At 42.8% G+C, this 21,415-nt stretch overlaps 2 protein-coding genes across 2 annotated transcripts; both read right to left on the bottom strand.

Annotated features, from left to right (window-relative positions):
• Positions 1–2,812: 2,812 nt before the first annotated feature.
• Positions 2,813–5,594, bottom strand: gap43 (growth associated protein 43). Its single transcript, XM_076281681.1, has 3 exons — positions 5,526–5,594; positions 4,027–4,606; positions 2,813–3,113 (listed from the first exon to the last, which is right to left on the bottom strand). The coding sequence occupies exons 1-3, from the start codon at positions 5,592–5,594 to the stop codon at positions 3,043–3,045; spliced, it is 720 nt and encodes a 239-aa protein (XP_076137796.1). The 3' UTR covers positions 2,813–3,042.
• Positions 5,595–9,157: 3,563 nt separating this feature from the next.
• On the bottom strand, positions 9,158–14,866 carry LOC143121323 (uncharacterized). The gene is made up of 11 exons (XM_076281680.1): positions 14,323–14,866; positions 13,648–13,846; positions 13,294–13,525; positions 12,828–13,101; positions 12,558–12,738; positions 12,364–12,440; positions 12,089–12,269; positions 11,759–12,007; positions 11,480–11,651; positions 11,238–11,386; positions 9,158–11,144 (listed from the first exon to the last, which is right to left on the bottom strand). Exons 1-11 carry the CDS (start codon positions 14,590–14,592, stop codon positions 10,975–10,977), a joined length of 2,154 nt encoding a protein of 717 aa, XP_076137795.1. The 5' UTR covers positions 14,593–14,866; the 3' UTR covers positions 9,158–10,974.
• Positions 14,867–21,415: the final 6,549 nt, after the last annotated feature.

The raw sequence follows: 21,415 nt of genomic DNA, 5'->3' as shown, positions 1-21,415 counted from the left end.
ATCTTCACTGACTGTATCAGTATAGCACTTAATCTATGCGTTAATAAGCACATTGTTTAGCAATATGTAAAGTGACTTCAGTAAGTACTTTATGTTCACTTCAACATGACCGTTAAATGGTTAAATTGTGCAATTCTGGGAGAGACCATAAGAGAGTGCTGTTGCCAACTACAACCCAACCCTCCCAGCTCATCCTTACTGTATAAGTATAAGTATATATACTCTTTTGATCCCGTGAGGGAAAATTGGTCTCTGCATTTATCCCAATCCGTGAATTAGTGAAACACACTTAGCACAATATGAACACACAGGTGAAGCACACACTAATCCCGGCACAGTGAGCTGCCTGCAACAACAGCAGCGCTCGGGGAGCAGTGAGGGGTTAGGTGCCTTGCTCAAGGGCAATTCAGCCGTGCCTACTGGTCGAACCGGCAACCCTCCGGTTACAAGTCTGAAGCAGTAGGCCACGGCTGGCCCAAAAGAGGGTCCTCTCCATTCCAGTCAGTCTAATCCATTCCTGTGGCCGATTGTACTTTAGGGAGTTATTGAAACTCTTGGGTGACATACTTCCTCTACAGTCTAAGTGCCACTTGCATGCAACATACACACTAAAGTAGACTCCTCTCACACACACACACACACACTTCAACATCACCATGGGGCTTGAGGCAAAAGGAAGAATTGAAGGTCCTGCTGCACATAATGTTCAGTGATAAATTCCTTTGAGAAAATGTCTGGTAGCCTTCTCCCTGTCCAAAAATACTAGCTGCTTTGGAGAGCCCCTTTCCATAGGCCCAGACGAATAATTAATCTTGTTCAGCTCAGCAGGGCTGCAGATTAAAAGTGTAGCCTACGTCAGCCTCAAACAAACCACCCAGAAGAGTAAATACTGCCTTGGATAAATGCATAGTCAGCAATTTAATGGATAAAGAGCGTTCAAAACTAGGGGAAGGACACCTGAAAGGTAACTGCCTCTTGAGTTTGAACCTTTCAAAGATCTCCCCCTACCTGAATGGAATCTATAAACCAGGCCTATAGAACATCATCACTGTGCATTATTATGATCCTGCAAATGTCAAGTATCCTGCATTCAAGAGGTCACTTACAAAAAATAGGTGTGCTCACTGACTATCAAAGAGTCATTGGGTCTGCTGCATAGTCAACTTCCTTGACTGCTGCACTTTTCTCTTGGGGAACTGTCCCTGTAGTTAGTTTAATGTAAATCACTCTTGGGAAAAAAGTGCCAGGACAATTACAATTAACCAGAATAAGCCGAGCAGAGCAAGCAGTCTTTTGCCCATCTTAGCATATTTCCTGCCAAAACAGCCACTGGCCTAAACACTTTTCCTACCGTGTATGTTAATTGTGTTAGTCTTTGCCGTAGGCAAAAGAACCATGTAATGTTAGTTGTTGACTAGGCCTATTATCCCAATATGTGACATTCATACCACAGAAAGAACCCCATGTAATCTTGTTATGACGGCGTTGGTGTTGCCAAGGGATTTGGACAGTGTCAGCAGACTGTTGCCTCTAGAGGAAGTGTTCGGAGGGTGGGAGCTCTAAGCCTGTCACACGGTCTTTCCACACACTGGCATTCTTAGGGTAGGCAGGTAGTACAGGCCATATTCCCCCAGAGGACTTGAGGATGACAGAAGATTTGTTATACAACTCAAAAACCACCCATATTGGACAAGTATAGCCTCAATATGTACTGCCTGTTGTGCTCTGGGTATATTCGTCTTGCCACAGGAGACAATTGAATTTCGATTCTTGAGATTCCTGCAAGTGTTGCTCAGCACCTGGTGAACGTGCTAGCGTCTAGCATAGCTTTGGCCCCACAGATGTAAGTTAGAGCGACCTCTCATGTTTATTTAAACATATGTAGGCCACTGCCTTGGGGTTCAGCAAACAGTGGACTGTGTTCTCTTTGTATAGTGCCCTAACTGCAAAAAAAAAAAACAAATACCATCATGATTTTATTGATTATTCTGTACAATTCTACTCTGAAGAAGACTTTGGCCTTGAGCATTCTATGTACATTCAGAAAAATGTTGATTAGATAATAAGCCATGTGGCCATGTAGAATTTGTGGGTGTAGCTATTGTGAATGTTGCATTTGTATAGTTATGAACACTGTTTTTTTTATCACTGATAAATTCATTCAAATGTCATGGTAATTGGCACATTTCTTTATTTTGAAAACAGACATTGAAACCATTTTTTATTTCCACAATTTAACTCCTTAGATTCAAACTTGACATTGCACTCACTTGAACATAGGAAAATGTTTTTTTGAATTGTTTGTTTGATTTTCTTATTTTTTAACATCAGTGCAGGTATAATTCCAATTTATATCAAACGGTCATAACAACACCAAGGACATCAAAAAGAAGCCACACTTTTTCTCATTTTTGTATGGTGACTGCCAAAAGTTCTCCTCAATGGAGGAGTTCCCATGCAATTTATTTTTTATTTTTTTTTGTTGTTTTTAAAATGGTTCAAGCTATTCATGAAATGTTGGCAAATGAAGAGCTGGAGTTTGTGTTTGAATGAAAGTTCCATTTTTTTCTTCTTTTTTTCTTACTTCATGTTTATTAAAGGTTCAGCTATACTACTGTACTGTAAATGAGAAGTTGTTACTACTGAAAGAGTAAACCAGGCTATATCAAGCTGAATGAGAGAATGACCAGTCCTTTGGTTAGATTGAAATGAATGCTGGAGCTGTTTTCCTCGAATATTATTATTATCATCATTATTATTATGAATATTATTATTAATATTATATTATTATAAAGTATTTCTCCCTCACAGATGAGTTTTGCATGTAGAGGCAGTCATTGCCATCACTTTTCACTCCTAGCTTGAGTCAAATGGCCATGACTGGAAACTCCTCCACTCTAAGAAAATCATTGCCACACAAAAAAGAACAGAAGACCAAACAAATTAAAAACAGACTGTCTTTGCAAACCTGCAACGATGGCAAAGAGCAACCTTTTTTGTTAAGTATTTGTAAGCATCTTAATTTCTTTTCAATTTCTTCTTTTAAACTTTAGCTTCCTCCTTTGCTTCATCCGAGGGGGTCTCATCTGCTGGCTTAGACTCATCGGCAGCATCTACAGAAAAAAGAGAGAGAGAAACGAAAAAGTTCAACGGTCGACATATTTCTCTCATAGTTGGCACTCCGACTAATGTTATCTAGGGCCGTGGAGCGGAAAAGGAACAGGAGTTAAGCGACTTGTGTGCCCTAGAGCGAGAGGCTGGGCACAAGTGCAGACGCGTGATGTTGAGTCGGTGTCCCTGACACTTCCTGATCGCTTTATCCTCTGTGACCATGACAGCTGTCAGAGGCCTTGCCTCTACAGGATGAGGGCCTCCATCACAACGCCTCACATCAATGAGCTGCAGTGTCCTGTCCCTGCATCTGCAGCTGATACTTTAAGGGCTCATCGGCTCCGTGAAACTGTGATCTGCATTGACAGTTGAGATGTACCCAGACTGACGCATGCACGGAAGTATCATTAGGAACTATTTGCGGTCATAGTTTACACTGAGTCGATCATCCCAAATCAATATTAGACTCCTCGACAAAATCATTGTGTGCTTCTTAACTTTACAGCTGGGGGAAATCAATGCTATAATTCATTTAGCCTCATCAATTATTCCCTCCTAGCAGACAGATGAAAAGTAGTTTTGTCATACCCAGTGGATATGGGGCGCTGTAGCATAAAATATTATTTAGATACATCAGAATATACTATTGAATTATCCTGGGCTTCCAATATATATATATATATATATATATATATATATATATATATATATATATATGCCTACTGGCAAAGTAGTACAATAACAAAATGACAGCAATGGAATAAAAAATAATCTGATTCAATATATATAAACAATCTGGGACAAGGAAACACTACTGTCTTGTTCAGTTGCATTCCAGTAATTGAGTTGTGACAGTGGTTTAGATGTGAAACCATTCTTTTGCCTTGAGGGGACCAGACTCTTTGCTCAGCTTACCTTTTTTCTCTTGTGTTTGGTTTGTTTCCTCACAATCGGCTGTCTCGCTGGCGTCAGCAGCAGGCACGTCGGCTTGTGTGGCCTCCCCCTTCTCCTCATCCTCCTTGTCGGCGGCCGCGGGAGCGTCTTTGCTCTCCACCTCCTGGGACTTCTCTTCCGGCTTGACCTCCTCGTCCTTGGCGGGCTCGGACGGGGCCGTGGTGGCGGCGGGTGAGGTGGTCGGAGACGAAGCCGGAGGGTTGGCCGGCTTGTCCGTGACGGGGCTTTTGGCTTTTTCGCTTGCGGCGGTGTCGTTGGCCGCTGCCGGCTCGGCGGACTCTGCCGCCGCCTCCTCGGCCTTCTCGGCCACGGGAGACATGGCCTCCTTCTTCTCTTCGCCCTCAGCCGTGGTCGCTTCCTCCGCGGTGGCCGCCGGGGTGTTCTCCTCTCCTTCCTCCTCCTTCTCACCATCTTTCATTTTTTTGCGCGTTATGTGTCCGCGGAAGCTGGCCTGGATCTTGGTGGCAGCCTTATGGGCTTTGTCTTCGGGTTTGTTGCCATCCTGCTCGATCTTCTGGTCGGCATCTTCATTCTTCTCAACCTGGAGTGGTGAGACAAAAAGGTCAGCTATGTAGAGTCAAACAGTGTCTCAAGTTATGTATCCTCTCAGACATAGATACAGATACGAAAGAGCTGGCAAAGCTCATGGATCACACTTTAAATGACACGGTTTCCATTGGAAAAGCCATTCTAAACTAATATTTCCACTGGGGTTAAATCTACACCATGTGACAGATTCACAATTTAAGACATTAGTGTCACAGAAAGAAATTTCAGAGAATCCTCAATCAATCCCATAAGGGACTACTAAAGTCTTCTGCTCAGAGTACTCCATTTGACTCTTGAGAGGTCACAGATGTACCATTAAATATGATGGACATTCTGGGTGACCCTGCTGCTCACCCAAGGTGGTAACAGACTGAACTTGACTCATTTGCAAAGTTTCCACACTCCGTGGCCATCGTACTAATTATACTCAAGTGACAGATTGTGGGAGCAGCACAGCCACAACCATTCAGTCCAGTCGGCAGTCTGGAGCTGAGAAGAAACTAATGATCATCCCACCTCATTATTTTAAGATTACGGCATCCTAAATTTATATCAATTTTTCACTTCATTAGAGAACCTACTGCCAAGTAAATGGCTAGATATTTTCATAACAACCCAAAGGGACTTCAAGATCCAGTCCAATGGCATGATTCAGATTGGTACTGGGTACTGGGGTCTAGGCAGGTGCGAGTCTCAACAGCCATTGTTATCATGTCATGGCGGATTACTCACAGAATAATACCCCAAGATTAAATTCTGACACCGTGAATTGTGTCACTCCTGAAATCTTGGAAGGTTTAGCAGAAAGTCTCAAAAGGTTTAGCAGTTTTGCTAATGTCTGGAGCATTAAGTCACTTACTGCTGTCGCTGTAATTACAGAACAAGCTACTACACCCCACCCCCTACCTTACTGTGTACTGCCGGAAGGTGCCAGGAACAGCTGAGAAGCCAAATGGCAGCACGCTAAATTCGGAAACCATGACTTGCTCCCAAGGTATGGTTCTATATAGACACGTTAATCCTCATGCATTCACTCATAATACAATCTCACCCAATCCCTGTCTGTTGTGTGTATCTACACAGAAAACAAATTATGATAATAAATATTATAGCATGTGTGTCTTATAGATATAGGATTTGGTTAGTGCTGCAAGGTTGAAGTATTTTAATCTTTAATCCTTCACTTTTAAGCAATTGTTTGTGCAAGCTCATTATTTTGTTGGACTAAACATGCCACATGCAAAGTGCATATCTCATTTTGACTTTTTATCTGTGGAGTGTGCTTTAAATACAATATTTAGTTCTGATTAAATATTGTGTGTTTTTGTGTCTGGGAGCATGTGAATGCAAAATTCCTTGTCACAGGGACCGTGGGAGAGCATACAGTAAAGGGATAGATAAGGTAATCAGGAAGAAGATGGAGGGTGTTGTCTCAAGGTGCCAGGTGAGAGGATTGATTTAGGAGATTTAGTGATTGCATTGCATGTTAAAGGGCGTAAGGTTTCAAAAGCAGTAAGAATTAGGACGGTAAAGGAGTTTAGGACAAAGAAGGGCTATCCAAGGGAAATGTCAAGGGCCAGATAATTACCTTTGTTTTCAGGATCCAAAGACGGAGTTGTCCGCCAACTAGGGGCTGTATTACAACTCATGAGAGTCTGATGAAAAACAAACAAACATAAAACTCAAAACAAACAAATGATGGTAAATAAATGTACGTTCCAAACCATTGAAATGGAAAAAAATAACCTTTAAATATTCAACTTTTATCAAAATCGCACATGCAAAATAAGTAATTACTGTACAAAACCTTAAAAGAAATGACAAAATCAAATAAATTATATCTTAAGCATTGTAATAAAACAAATAATCAAGAAAGCTGATGAGGGTTTGATAATTACAGTCTTAAAATTAATTTCTCCTTTTCATTTAAAAGGTCTCCCTAAGTGAAAGCTTGGTAAGCCCTTTTGTTTTATGCCTAATTTCATCATGTAAGCGCAAATCACTTATTAATTATTGAGTCTATTATTTACTCAAATTTCAATTCTTAATGAACATGTAGATGAGATGTCATGGAAGAAATCTGACTCTGACTTTTTTATTGTTGCATTTCCCATCTGAGGACAAATGAGAGAATTGGCAGGAGTGAGAACTCTCCATGGGCGCATCTTTAATACACTTCCCGTCTACCACCATGAGTAAATATCCTCCGCAAATTTGACATTCACACCCAAGTGGAATCTTTGACACAAAGCCAGATCCCCCAGTTGCCAGCTGATATATGGGATGTTTTCTGGCTGGGAAACAAGAAAGTCAGCTCAGGTCACTAACACTGGGCTGGGATATGGAGAGCACCTATTTATAATTCAGTTAGTCATTAAATTGCAGAATTGGCTACATGTATAGGATGCAGAACCTATGGCCGTTGCATACAGTATATAGTTTGAAACTTCACCATCAATTAGCAATGATGAATTGTCCTTATGTTTGACATTGATTTATCACATTTGGAGAGAAATGTTTACTGTGCATTTTCAAAGTGCACTTGCTCAGTGAACTTCTGTGTTGCACTGTCATTAGGGCAGTTTCCTTGGCTAGTTTTATTTAGCCTACATTAAGAGTTTGGCGTTTCAGTTGTGATGTTACTGAGGTTTAAAAGGAAAATGATATCACGATATGATATCACCCTTACTACAATCAATGACTCATTCCTCATGACTCACACATACAAAGCTCAGGACCATCATGGGAGAATCACTTGAGACGATGATATCACCCAGTGATTATTTCTCCACAGAGGTAAATGCAATTAGGCACTTTGCTGGTGTCTCACAGTCTAATGTTGAGCAAAATACGCTCTTCTCAAACGGGTTTTATTCTGGGAAATGACACATGATGATTACATTGCATTTGCTTAGCATTAAAGCTGAGATCATTTGCCTTTCCCATCACCTCGCCTGTGTGCATAGACCACGTGGATCAGACAGGGAGGGGCCATTTTTTTAGATGAGGTAATCAGCACATACCCCCCCCCCCCCCCAGCTCCTCTATTGTGTATGACTGCAGATATGGGTCAAACCTTATGAAATGAAGTCATCCGAGATGTCTGGGGTTTTCAGGGAGCGCGTTATTGTTTTAGCATTGATTTACCCTTTCGATGTATTACCACCGCTGCAACTCTATATAAGGGCTATAAATTGTTAGGCTTTTATGGATAGTGCTCCCATCATGTAACCTATTAAAACCACACTTGTCATTTTGCAGTTTTGACACCCATTTACTGCCTTAAAAAATGTAGTGAGCACCCCTGGCCATGTCCAGTTTCTCTCCTCTAAAGCTAATTAATAATAGGGCACTACTTCAATTGTCCATGGTGCACCCTGGACTCTGAACCATGCCTGATGGCAGATGATAAAAGACTGTGTTATTTAGGAGGACAAAGCTGTGTGTGTAATGGGGTGGCAGAGTGGACAAATTGACACCCCGCGTCCATGCAAGTCCGCACAGCTGATACACACAGAGAGCAAATAGCCTTGCCTAGGCTGCAGGGGGAAGATTGTCCAATCAAAATGATTGACATGACATCTAACCTCCACGGGTTGCTGTTAACAGACATCCATAAATCAACTCAAGCAATAAGTGGTGCTGGGTGTGTCTGTGTGACCCTGTGGTGATGGGGGAGGGGTGCCTCAAGTCCACTGGGTGTGTTTCACCTCACGTCTCCATTTAAGACAAGAACTGTTAATTTACCTGGGATTGCATGGATGGGTGTTACTTGAGGACACTGGCAATGATAATGCCAAAATATCTCTAATAATGTCTTTGGATGTTATCCTGTGTCAATGCTGTTCTGACATATTAGTCAAGAGTCTTTCAACTGCTTGGTTGGAGCTTTCATATCATAAAGCTCTGAGTAAACTGTCTGAAAAAACTGTCAAACGCCAACTCCCTCCTCTTGACAGCTAAAGTATTGGATTGGATCTGATATGATTTGAGTTCAATTTAAAGTTTGGACCTTGATGGTTCACTTTGAAGGTCTATCTTAAAGCAATAGCCTGTCTGATCCCATGGACATACTTGCTTCCATGCATAGCCTATTTGATGTAGAAGTAGACAGCAAAAGAATACAATACAGTCAATTCAACAGCCATTTCATTGTCAGTAAAATAATGGCAGTGTGGGTGTTGGATCTGTGATTTCAGTACAATATCAATATTTATGTTAGTCTGCCGTCTCAATCGGATTCAGAGCGCAGCTCTCAGAAGGCGGGCGCGAACCACACCCTAGTGTGGCGTTATGGATGGATCTTTAAATTCACCCTCCCCCACGTCACACTGCCGCCTCACTTTGGCAACCATTAGGGACTTCAGCGGCGCGAGAGGCGAGGAAGAGGCGAAGGCAAAATCATTATAACGCTGTTACCACTGACGATGCAGTTGCAAACAATGGGTCTTTAATCATTAAAATAAAGGCTATCGTGCACAAACCTTCTCTGCGTCCTTAATGACATTAAAGGGGCCCTATTATGGTATTATTTACTGTTTATTATTTAATTTGTTGGGTCTAATAGAATTGATTTACAACGTTGAAGCGTCGTCGGCCATATTATTTTTCCTCATACATCTATCAGTATTACAACCCCTATGTGAAACGCCCGGTTGCTGAGAATTTTGAGGCAGTTAGAATCTTGGCGCTGACAGAAACGTCTCGTCAGACATTTGTAAATTAGGCGATTATGGCGTCAGTGCTGCCTTACCAATTTGAACCAGAATCCGACCCCGAAAGCGATAATGGAGCTGATGGAGCCAATGATGACCGCGATGTTAGTCGTAGATTGGACCAAGACGTTTCACTGTGGTAAGTTTTTGTTTATTCTATTATCCACACCTGATTTACGAAATGTATCTCTATAGCCTAGCGTCTAATTTAGCCCGAGGCTAGTAGGCTACTCGTACTAACAAGCTTTATTTGCCTGCCTGACATGGAATATAAGTGAACTGCTTTTGTCTGCCAAAAATAGTTATAACTTATAACATCTTTGTTACTTAGGTGCACTTGTGGGAATTGTGCCACTATGCCCAGTGAAGTGGAGAACGTCTGCTGCAGAGAAATCACAAAGGTAAAACTGATGTAACTTTAGGCTAGGCTACTATACGGTTTGTGGAGAATGATCTAATGTCCTAGCATAACATCCCCTTTAGATGAGTAGCTTAGGCCTACTAGTGAACTAGGCTACACATGTTTATGACATCTCTAGCATAAAGCATCAGCATTACACTTGTAATGGTAAACGAGTGATCTCACCAGTTCATTGTAGTCTCAGCCAGGTGCATACTGTATTATAATCATTGTTATGTAAAAAAAAACGAATCAATGATACATTTTTATAGTTAATATGTAATGGTAAACGAGTAATCTCACCAGTTCACTGTAGTCTCAGCCAGCTGCATACTGTATTAAAAATCATTGTTATGTAAAAAAACTAAATCAGTGATAACATTTTGTTGTAAATAAAAGCCTGACAAGAAAACATGTTGCTTCCTGAATCAATATTGTCCATGCAGTCATGTAGCACTCTGAACAATGATGATGCCAAGGTCACTTGTTACACAGTAGTAGTTCTTGTCTTATTTTCTTTATTAGGTAGTAAGACGAATGAGCCAAGTGCCAGTACCCATAATGTGCATGACAGAACATCCAGGCCTAGAACCTGTGTGTCTAAACCCATACAGTCTGCAAAATATCTACAACATTTACAAATATGATTACGGACCTGTTAGGCACAGAACAGAAGAAGAGTAAGTTACTTTGTCTGTAATAAGCTCTTACTAAACAAAACAAAAGCATTATTCTTATGTAATTTGTATGCATGTAAACATTGATAACAGTGCATAGCTTCCAGAGTATGAACCTTTGAGGTAATATTTGAAGAGTTTGGTTTCAAAACGCTATATCTCCATTTTTACATTAAAAAGTCATGTTATTCAATTGTGTATTTCAGATAATATCAATCAACTTGCTGTTTTGTTGTTTTGATTGAGTAAAGGTAAATCAATTAACAATGCCCAATTACAGTTCTACTGAAATTACTTGCAAAACAAAATGTAAAAAAATAATAATTTATCAAAGTTCTTTAAAATGGTCGATGTAGCATTTTGGAACCAAACTCTTAATTTGAAAACAGTTGAACAGAGAACTCTGTGCCTTGTCCCTTCAGGCAGTTGAGGCATCTTGCCTATCGCAGCTTTGTAAGCTGGTGCTGGGGTTACTTAGGACCTAGTCGTCGGGTCATCATCCCGTCATGTGTGGTGCAACGGATACGGCAGCAGTTCCCGTCTGGTGATTACATAGGCTTCAGACCACCTATTGATTGAAGCGGGAGACGTGACGGGCAACCAGCTCAGCCTTTGGAGTTTTTGGGAATTCTGCTGAGAGGTCTGGAGGGATGGGGATGGTCTTCAATTCCTCTGCAAAAGATGTGGGGTCCTCAAAAACTTCCTGCATGAGCAGCCTCATGAGTTCACGTACATAGTCTGGAAGATATAGCATTCAAATCCAATAAATGTATCCATAACAATCTGTAAACTGGTGTGGCTGTATTTAAAGAAAATCTTTAACAAACTTACTGAAGGTTGGATTTGTTTTCACGGGCTTCACAATGCCTTCCCCCCTCTTCGCCTTTGGAAAAACAACCTTGAAAACAGCCTGTCCTGTAGATGTTGTGGCTTGCTCCCGCATAGCATTTTCATTGTGGTGCATTGCTGCTAGATACAACCTATGGTAACAACACAGCAACATTATTAAATACATAGAATGACTGACAGTCATCTCAATTAGTCACTTTTAAAATAATGACATTGTGTATTACCTGCACAACATTCCCATGAAGGGGAAAACTACATTCTTTGGTGCAAATCGTAGTATCAGGCTGTGAAAGGACTCCAGTGATGAGGTCTGGTGATGGTGGCTGAGTTTCTCTACATCCTTCAGGACTCTCTTGTTGAGCAGTATTTTCTCAGCTTTGTGAAGTGCAACTGATCCTTCAGTAAAATAAGAACACATGGTGAAATATCAACCCCTGCATCACAACAAAAGACTGGAAAAATGTAATACTTGATTTTCTGAGTAAAGATAATTTGGCACATACCAGGTTGTAGCCATTTGCTAGGGTCCCTTGAGACGTGGTCGGGATGCAGACATTTGGGGAAAAGGGGGTCTTCATGAACATGAACATTTTGTAGGTGGTTTAGCAGTGATGTCCACTTTGCCACCTTTTCTGGTCCAGTGCTTGATGACGTGGCACACCAGTAGACATGGTTTTTGATGCTCTGTAGCCACTTCTTCAGAACATCACAGTCTTCATTGTGCGAAGCTTTCTCAAGTTTCTTGGACAAACCTGTTTACCACACACACTAATTATACGATCTGTTAATTGCTAACTTCAAAGTTTAGAATATGAATTAGGAAAACACTTTACCTTTCTCAAAGTGCCAAACGTCATAGAACTGAGTTACGCTGCGTTCCCTCAGAAATTTCTGGATCTGTGGATGACGGTCTGTCACAATGTAATCCACCTTCAATCCATTCGACTCCAGATGATCTAGGCATCTTTTCAGTCCTTCCTTCTCCATATGATAGCTGCCACCTACTTCATTGCTCTGGTAGTGAATGGTCATTACAAACAAAAAACATTAGACAAAATCACACACTTTTAAGATTCAAATTCAAACAAATCCAAAGAGAGAAACATACCTGAACAAGTTGGATGTCCATAATGGTGTTGCTCTCCAGATTCATTAGAGTGTAGCTGCCAAACTTTGCAGAGTGCCCTAAAAAAATGTATTACAGAGTGTGTAAAGCTTTTCAGCACACCATAAAGGGATGTCATTTGATTCAGAATGCAAACTAATAATTTAGTTGCCAGACTATTTCAAATTTCAACAAACCTGGAGAATCGGCCCTCATGTCTCCTCCCACTGCAACCACCCCACCAAGGTGCAATTGATGCTGGAAATGACTCTGCTGATCCATCTTCCACTTGTGAACAATAGCCGGTTCCATGTAATTCCTTGCATGCCTTCTGAAGGTGTCATACTGAAATATCTGGAGTTGCATGGCCTTGCACAGCTTTAAAGAAAAGACAAATAAGAGGCGTTTTAGACCAGTTTAGTTCATCACTAGAAAGATTCACATGTTTGAAATGGTAAAATGCTTACCTTTTCCAGTTGGATGAAGGAGGTCCCTGTAAAGTAGGTAGCCGCCGAAAGTTGTAGGTTGCCGACAGGGGTACTTCCAACCATGGGTTGACTCTCCCACTCTCTGAAGTAACTGCAGTGTGGACATCGCTGAGTGTAAGCCACATAGGTTCCCATCCTTCGTCGTTGGAGATTACAGCCCTTCTTACACACTGGACAGTTTTCAAACAGCTGTTTGAGGCAGCTTTCAAAAACAATATACTTTTCCTCATCATGTGTGGACTGTGTCTCAAACCTAACAGATTAGAAACAAAACATAATATTAGCTTTCAAATATGTTTTCTAGAATAATAGTAATATTAGCTTTCAAATATGTTTTCTAGAATAATAGCAATGTTGTATAGCTGGTAACCATATACTGAAAACAGTAGCCAATACTGCTTTTAGTACAGCCAATACTATACAGTAGCCAATGCTAAAAACTTACGAGATGTCAGATTCCTCTGTAAGTACAGAATCTCCAGGGTTGTAAGTCGAGTCCAGAGGCTCCTTATGAAATTCATTTGAGGAGTCGCTCTCCTCCTCGTCCTCCAACTCAAGCCGTGGTCTCTTGCTAGGTCGACAACTTGGGCCCTTTATTGGTGTAGACGCCAGTGGTGAGTCTATACCAGAAATTATTCCAGTGCCTACACTGAGAAGAGGCAGCTTTGTCTGGATACCTACGAATAATATAGACAAATCTTATTAGAAAATAAAAAAATAATTCAGCTGATGATTTTGTCCTGGGTACTGAAGATATAATACAGAGTAGACCTTGGTTAACAACTACATCACACAATACCTTTGCTTCTCATGTGTGCCGTTTTCAGCGATCCCATGGACAACTGTGTGCCGACTGAAGTCGCCTTCAATGGCGCACTTTGTACTCCCACAGAATGCATTCCCACGGTGGTACTTGTCTGGGTTCCCGCCGAAATAAGCTGAGGAGAGTCGGTCTGACATCCGACGTGCTGGAAGGGGCTATATGGGGCACTGGAGTCCTGTAATTATAACACCAAAATCGGTTACGAAAATAATTTTATACAACCTAACAGTTAACATCTGAAACAAAAACTATAACCATTCAACCAAATAGTACCCCTCACATAGCTGACGTTAATTCATGTTACCGTTTAGAATTTGTTTGAGATCCCCCGCGAAAACTAACGTTAACTTATAACGTTAGGCTACAAATAGCACCAGTGAAAAAATAATCAGCCTTGCGTCAAGACTACAGACTGAATTCGCTCTACTTCAACATGGTAGTCTCACTATCAGAGCTAACTGCTACACATTGGTTTAATTATACCACTGAGCTACTGTAATTACACCTTTGCTCAGCTCAGACCACGAACTCAGTCAGCCTCGCTAGCACTAGTTAGCTATCTCCGCTTGCAAGCTTGTAGGGTTAATTACCCCAACTAACGTTAACCTTACACACAACAACTTTTGTTAATATCACAATAGGTTTACTTACATGTCGAGCGACATCTTCACCCATGGGGCCACACAAAGTTGGAACAGCATCTTCCCTCAGAGCTAGCAGCTTCGCAAATCCTGTGCTGAACAAACGCAGGTTGCTGAAGCAGCCATCCGTGAAGTGACGGGGACACAGAAAAATGGTCGGTAAAGTTGGGGGAATAGAGTTAAAAATAAACTCTAGCCAACAGGTACGTGTAGGCTCTGCCTTTGGCAAAGCATACAAGGGAGACGTCCCTTCACAACGAAGAAAACACCTTCTACCCATTGCTAACCGAAACTTTACTTGCTGAGAAACGCGAAATCGAACTGTTCTAGACTGACTGTGAAATCATCTGATGACGCTGTCCCATTTACTCCCAGCAAAAGTACGAGGTTACGTCACCTCGTACCGGAACTAAAATAAAGCAACGGCTGAAATTCGCATCGAGGCGTTTCTAGGCAGCTCAGTAGTCTGTCTTTGCGATATTCATTTACTCCCCCCTAGTGGTTACTTTTGATATTGTGTCTTTGGCGACCATTTACATACACAAAAAGCTATGTAATCCACTATAGGACAAGGAAAAAACGAAAAAGCATAATAGCACCCCTTTAAAAGGAGCTAATGAAAGGTGAGAAATGTATGCTATAGCCTTAACGGGAAACCTTTTTGTGTTACCTCAGTTTGGCTTCATGTACAAATTCTGACAGCTACCCAGGCAGCCTCAATAGAATCGTATATGCCGCAAGACGAGATGATTTCAAACGATTCTTGTCAGCGGGTGCGGTAAAATGGACATGATGATTAAAATGGCATTGTATGCTGTTGTAGGGAGGCCGTGAGTGAATCAGACTACAAACAAGGCATGGTTGCGGTCTGCAGCGAAATCTACCCATCCTCACTCGTGCGACTACTCTCTCACGCAGCACCACACCCTTTCATCCTACCGTCTCCCATAGGAGTGGAGTGTTCAGGTAGCTTGGCTGAAAAGGCTCATAGTCTAAACAAAATTCTTCTGTTAACGTCGGTTAAATGCGTTATATTTGTAGCCCATATCTGTTATCACCGTGTAGCGCGTAGTTATGTAAAAACTGACTTGCTCGTCTCTTTTATAACTGGTGATGAAATTAGCCTGCTCTAGAACAAAGGCATCAGCACGATCGCGGAGCGCATCCAACTATGCCGTCTACATGGTCAGTCGCCGGTGCCCACACCTTGCTGCAGACCTAGCCTACTTCTCAGTTGGTGGCGGCAAACTGGTATAGGCTACATACACGCTACACTTGTATCGGCCTAACTTGGACACTGATACATTATTCTCACCTCCCCTGAAGCTAGCGACTTTTGCATTTAGCCTACTATTAGCCATTCCTTGAAAGCATAATATGTGAAACGCGCATTAAAACCAGTGTAAGCTGGGAAGGTTGTAAAAGACCGTCGACAGCACAGAGTGGGGAGAGAGACATGGATTTGCATGCGGGGTTGAACACTGAGAAGAGAAGCCTCACCCACTCCAGTGCAATGTTCTTCGCCTGGGAGAGACAAAAAATGACTCATACATGCTGACATTTAAGCAGCAATCAAGCAGTGTTGCTCGAATTTGGTGCTTTATGAAGCGAAAGGATTTGCTATCGAACCGGTAGTCCCTGGCACAACATAGGTGGTCAATTAAACACAATTTATATCAAATGAAATCAAGTCGCCCGCTCTCTTCAAATTCCCCCAAGACCCACCCTCAGTCTCACGGTACCCCTTATTCTTGGTGGGGGGAAAAAACTCTTGATGGCGATGGAGAACAAACAAGTATATGTGCCTCAAGAACAGGCGCAACCCTGAACCTCTTCTGGCAGCGTCTCAAGTGACAATGTACACTTTTGTCCCAGAGCAATCATAATCCCTTTAAGGAACTAATTCATTTCCACGTCCCTGGAGACGGTGGCCATGCGACTGACTGCCACTGGAGTTCAGCAAGACCCTACCCCACCCTTTTTCAGTGCCAACTTACATCTCTATCCCCACTCACTAGCTAATGGCAGGGAAAAACAGCCTACACTTTGGGGCAATTAGTGCCTCAATTAAGAGCCATCTTCAGGTGAATTAAGCCTCAACATTGTGACAAGCAGCTGTACCATCTACTTACAATATAATCTCATAAGACTCTATTTCAGCATCATGGTCTGTCATCCTACTGAACATTGACAAGAGCTCAGAAGATATAAGCAGCACCGCACCTGACAAACAGGTGCAAGTTATTCATTATTAATGAAATATAGTTTCTTTGATGAATAATACAAATACAAGTATCACAAAACATCTGTCAGAATGCAGTTATCTGTCAGAATGCTGCTAGAAATATATAATCATTTACATTCTTGCATAATTTCATTAGCAAGGTGTGTCTTGCCTCATGGCTAGACGGAGAGAAGCCAGCATGGACTACAAGACAAAGTCTGTGAAAATACCACAGTGAAATGCTTTTTCAGTCCTTCTTCAAGATAGTTAATACAACCATTTTATCTTTCACCATGAAAAATATGAAGGAAAAAATAGAGGGTAGTTACCGGTTTTGTTCTTCTTATACAGCACAGCATAGTTGTGGTATCCTTTTCTTTTCCCTTCTTTCCTTCCTTTTTTCCCTTTCACTTCTCTCACTCCCTCTCTCTCTCACTCTCGCTCTCTCTCTCGCGCGCGCTCTCTCGCTCGCTCACGCTCTTGCACTCACTCACACTGGGCTGTATCAACAGCTGAGTCGACTAATGCTTTTACTCATCACAATTTGCACACACGCTCACAGTCTGCCTGCTTGCCCTGGCTTCTCTCGCTCTTCTCTCTCTCTCTCTTCTCTCTTTCCTCTCCTCTCTCTCTCTCTCTGTGACTCGCTGCCTAACAATGACTGTGAATCCCACCCTTTAGACCCCTCCTCTCTTCTCACCCACTCCCACTCCCTCTCTTCTCGCCTCTCTCCTCGCCTCTCCTCTCCACGCACCCCTCCCCTCCAGCCCCTAGTCCCCCGCGGCTGGTCCCACCCGTTGCGCCCCTCCTTCTACAACCCCCCCCCCCTCCACACACACCAACCCTCCACCCCACCCACACACCCACAACATCCCCCCAACAGCCCTCCCAGCATCTCCAGGCGAAACGGGCTTCGAGCCTCAGCACGGATGCCCCAGCCCCAGCCCCACCCTCCGCTGCACGGTTCCTCGTATGAATGATTGAATACCTCCAATCTGTCCACAGACAATTCCCATTCTGGAGCAGTTTTACCCCACCACCCATCTCCCACCACCCACCCCAACCCCTTCACACACCCAGCCCACCTCAACCCACCTCCCATCCTTCCTCTCCACCACACCTCCCCCCCCCCCGCCCCCCCACACTGGGCGGTGGCCACCAGTACGATGTAGCCTTCTTCAACAGCTTCTGCCAATGACTAGTGTAATAGATATTTCTACTGTCATTGGCCTCCATATTTATTTATTTATTTTTTGCTGAGGATGATTATTAAATTTTCCCCTTCCCTACACACATCCCATTGTGCTGATTATTTTGTCATTTTTCTGACTGTAAAGACAGTGTATTTTACTTATGCCCCACACCTCTCCCTGCATAATAATGAATTAATTAACAGTGGGCTAACAGAGGAAGTCACGTTGTGTGTAAGAGCATCTTTTAATTCTCACTCTTTAACACAAGCTAATAATTAAAAAATGGCTAGGATTTTTTTTTCTTTCTTTCTGTTTTTTTTCCCCTCACTCTCTTGCTCCACTGTGCTGTTCACATGGAAACAGCACTGAGAATCAATGGCCAAAGGAGAGCCCCTGGGTACCGATGGCAGACTGCTCCTGAAGGCCTACAATTTTCTCTCTCTTCTTCTTCTTCTACTTCTTCTCTTCCTCTATCTTTTCCCTTCTTTCCTCCCTTCTCAATCTCCAGATCTATCCAGTGTCTCTCCCTGTGTCTCTCCCAGTGTCTCTCACTGTGTGCTGTGATGACCAGCAACAGCCCCCCCCCCACACACACACACACACCAGTAATAGAGAGAGATGGAGGGATAGAGGGCGAACGACCCCACCCCCACTCTGGCCACCTCAGAACAGATGCAGGATGCGCAATAGAAGGCCGGGTCCCTGCATGCCTCTGCCCGATCCCCCTGGGCGTTGGCTGTAAGTCCACCTCAGCTCCTCTCCAGATCATCAGGGTGGTGTCTCAGGGGCCAACGTCCCCACGTCTGCCTGGTAGTCCGGCCTGTGCTGATGCCTATACATAGAAGTTACTCTGACGCAATAATTTTAATTACTCTTAGAAGGTTAAGCCAGAAGCTATTGTTTGTGTGTGTGTATGTGTTGTATTGTGTAGTTACTTACCACTGTGATAAGTAATATTCAGTAGGTGGATTCAGCATGATTATCTCCATTGGTTCTGGTAATCTAATTGTCTATGATAGAAGTTTTGAAATCCATGCAATATGATTAATTAGAGATTAAAAATACCATGCTTATCATATTGTAATGGAGGAATTTAAGGACAACTAATCCGAATCATGGTTTAAAGACCAACTTATCTTATTTGGGAACAGAATGAATGTTCTTCTACCATCCCCTTTCGGGTGTGTCCGGGTTTCACAGGACGATTGTAAACGTTGCCCTTTGTGAGTTGTCAGAGAATAGAATCAAGAGCTAAAACCTAATGCATGTCATTTGAAACCTAACGCAGCATGCACGTTTAAGTGGACACTGGTTTAAATGCATTTCTCTAATAGCCGGTCCTGCTTGTGCAGAAATACTGTATGACCATAGAGGACTGGTTGTTGTGTGTAAATACAGGCTGCCCCACATGGATAATATGGCATGGACTGGGCGCCTGGTGTGCATGGAGCAGGTGGACTCCCCTGGGCTGTGGCCAGCCATGGACACAGAGCGGAGGAGGATGTGTCTGTTCTCAGATCTCTCTCCAGTTCATTATTCAGGAGTTTTTTTTTTTCTGAACGACCACGGGTTGTCACCATGCAGGTATAATGCGGAAGACTCCAGTTCTTGCTCTTTTCTATTGAGCCCAACAATTGCTATTTCCTTTATTCGCAAAGGTTCGGATGTGAGATACGCGAATCTTGACACAGCGCAGATGCATCAAGTGTGCTGTAGACAAAAACTGGACATTAATTCAGATGCTTGGGAATTATAGTAGCCCCTTGAGACATGTGTGTGTGTGTATGTGTGTGTGTGTGTGTGCATGTTTATAGTCAGCAGATGTCGTCAACCCCCACCTGACACCCAAAAAGATCCACCAGTCTTTACAACCTCCCCTCCAACCACCACCACTGCTACCAACCCCCCTCCCCTGCTCTCTCTTCCACGCGCTCACTTCCTCCTGCTATCACCATGGCAACGGCATGGAGCCGCCGCACAGCCGACTGTAGCCGCCCTCCCCCTGACTCTGATGAGTGTTGGTACGCAGACCCTGTGGACAGCATCAAACCTCCGCCTCCTCCAAGGTAATCCCTCACCATGGCAACCAGCCTGGAGCCGGCCCTGCCGCGTGTGCGTGGAGGCTCGGGACTGGTTCAGTCCTCCGGCCAGATCAGAGACCCCTCCGTTTTTTGTTTTTTCCCTTTTCCGGTTGTCAATGCCTGCCGTGAACATGGGGAGGCCAGCTGAGACCACCCCCCTAGGAGCGGCCCGGGTGCCCTGTGTCCGCTGCAGCGGTGTAATATGAATGTCAATAAATGAATCCATAATTCAACATGATTTCCTCAGGGACTGGGGCTTGTTCCCGTCACCACCACCACAGAGCCTGAGGTGCTTTGCGCTTGACTTGTGGAATGCTTTTGAAAATCGCAGTCATGCAAACAGCTCTGTCAGTAAACAGTTGCGTGATTATAAACTCGCTTTGTGTGTGTGTGTGTGTGTGTGTGTGTGTGTGTATGTGTGTGTGTGTACTGAGCATTGTCAACCATGTTTAGTCTCTGTGGCTGCAGTGCATCTGCTAAACGAATCAGTGTAGGTGTGAGTAAACCAGCTTCCTTGCTCTCTGTAGTTCACCCTCCCCCCATATTACATATGGCCGTGTGTGCTGTGCCGGGCCCCTGCATCATTAACAGAGTAGTCCTTTCTGGTGTAAAAGCTTGATATTAGTTCAGTCTACAACAAGTATGATAGCTGATTAGGGATGTAATGTAACCTCACGGTTATAGTGACCAAAATTATCACGGTTTTCGGTATTATCACGGTATTTCTAAAAGTGTATTCAATATGTTCAGAAAGCACTGATAGGCCTACACAAGCTGAAATAGTTTCTTCATGTTTTAATTGGCTATGTGCTTATAGCTGAACTTACCCTACCATAACTTGAAGTTTGCTATTTCTGTTATTTGGATGCAATGAGTGAGACCAAAGTAAGCGCTCAAAATAAAACTTTAGGCTACTGCATTCTCCTGATAACGTGAGTGGAATGGATTTAATGTGGACGCGAACATAAAAAAACGCAGTGGCTACATGATACAGTGCATATTTGCAGTGAAAAAGTTCTGCCTTTTAAAATAGAATAGAATATCTTTATTTGTCACAGGTACAACCAAATTAAGTGCATTACTTGTTCAGTGCAAAAGTAGCAATAAATAAGTAAAAAAGTCACTATGGACATCAGGTGTAGCCGAATCCTAGTAGTTAAAACCATCAATTAGACAACAGAATCAGTAGGGTACCAGTTTTGTTCCATTGTACCAGGCCTACTGTATGTCAAAAGCAGGCTGGGATGAAGCTGGGAAGGATTAAACACACAGTTTCCACACCGCGGCAATCAACAGTGATAGTCATGATGTTTGAAATGAAAACGGTAATTATTATCGTCAACATTTTTATTGCGGTTTACCATTATACCGGTAATAGTTACATCCCTATAGCTGATGTACAATCAGTACATCCTGTTGTGCTCCTGCAGTAAGAACGCAACTTCCTCTAACTTGAAAGTATATATAACGTTAAATGTAAATGTTTGGCAGCTAAATGGATGTATGACTCAGATGCTGGCATAATCTGTTTAAAATACAAATGAGATGAAGAGAGTTTGTGGTCAACCACAAATGGTCATGCATGCGGAAACAGGGGATGTTGGT

The sequence above is a fragment of the Alosa pseudoharengus genome, unplaced genomic scaffold, assembly GCF_046254945.1.
Source record: "Alosa pseudoharengus isolate Yale_2024_CS ecotype anadromous, Long Island Sound unplaced genomic scaffold, YU_APseudo_1.1 YU_APseudo_1.1_scf_13, whole genome shotgun sequence".
In the NCBI taxonomy this organism is placed as follows: domain Eukaryota; kingdom Metazoa; phylum Chordata; class Actinopteri; order Clupeiformes; family Clupeidae; genus Alosa; species Alosa pseudoharengus.
The sequence above is the reverse complement of the archived record's forward strand: the minus strand, read 5'-3'. Positions and strand labels throughout refer to the sequence as shown.

What these genes read in the sequence shown, in the direction of transcription:
- gap43 (XM_076281681.1), bottom strand. Translation starts at nt 5,594, where the DNA reads ATGGTTTCCGAATTTAGCGTGCTGCCATTTGGCTTCTCAGCTGTTCCT. An exon ending in GCACCTTCCGGCAGTACACA is followed by an intron (nt 4,607 to 5,525) that starts GTAAGGTAGGGG and finishes TCACCACTCCAG; the next exon opens with GTTGAGAAGAATGAAGATGC. An exon ending in CCAAACACAAGAGAAAAAAG is followed by an intron (nt 3,114 to 4,026) that starts GTAAGCTGAGCA and finishes TTTTTTCTGTAG; the next exon opens with ATGCTGCCGATGAGTCTAAG.
- LOC143121323 (XM_076281680.1), bottom strand. Translation starts at nt 14,592, where the DNA reads ATGGGTAGAAGGTGTTTTCTTCGTTGTGAAGGGACGTCTCCCTTGTAT. An exon ending in GTGAAGATGTCGCTCGACAT is followed by an intron (nt 13,847 to 14,322) that starts GTAAGTAAACCT and finishes TTATAATTACAG; the next exon opens with GACTCCAGTGCCCCATATAG. An exon ending in TAGCAAATGGCTACAACCTG is followed by an intron (nt 11,652 to 11,758) that starts GTATGTGCCAAA and finishes ATTTTACTGAAG; the next exon opens with GATCAGTTGCACTTCACAAA.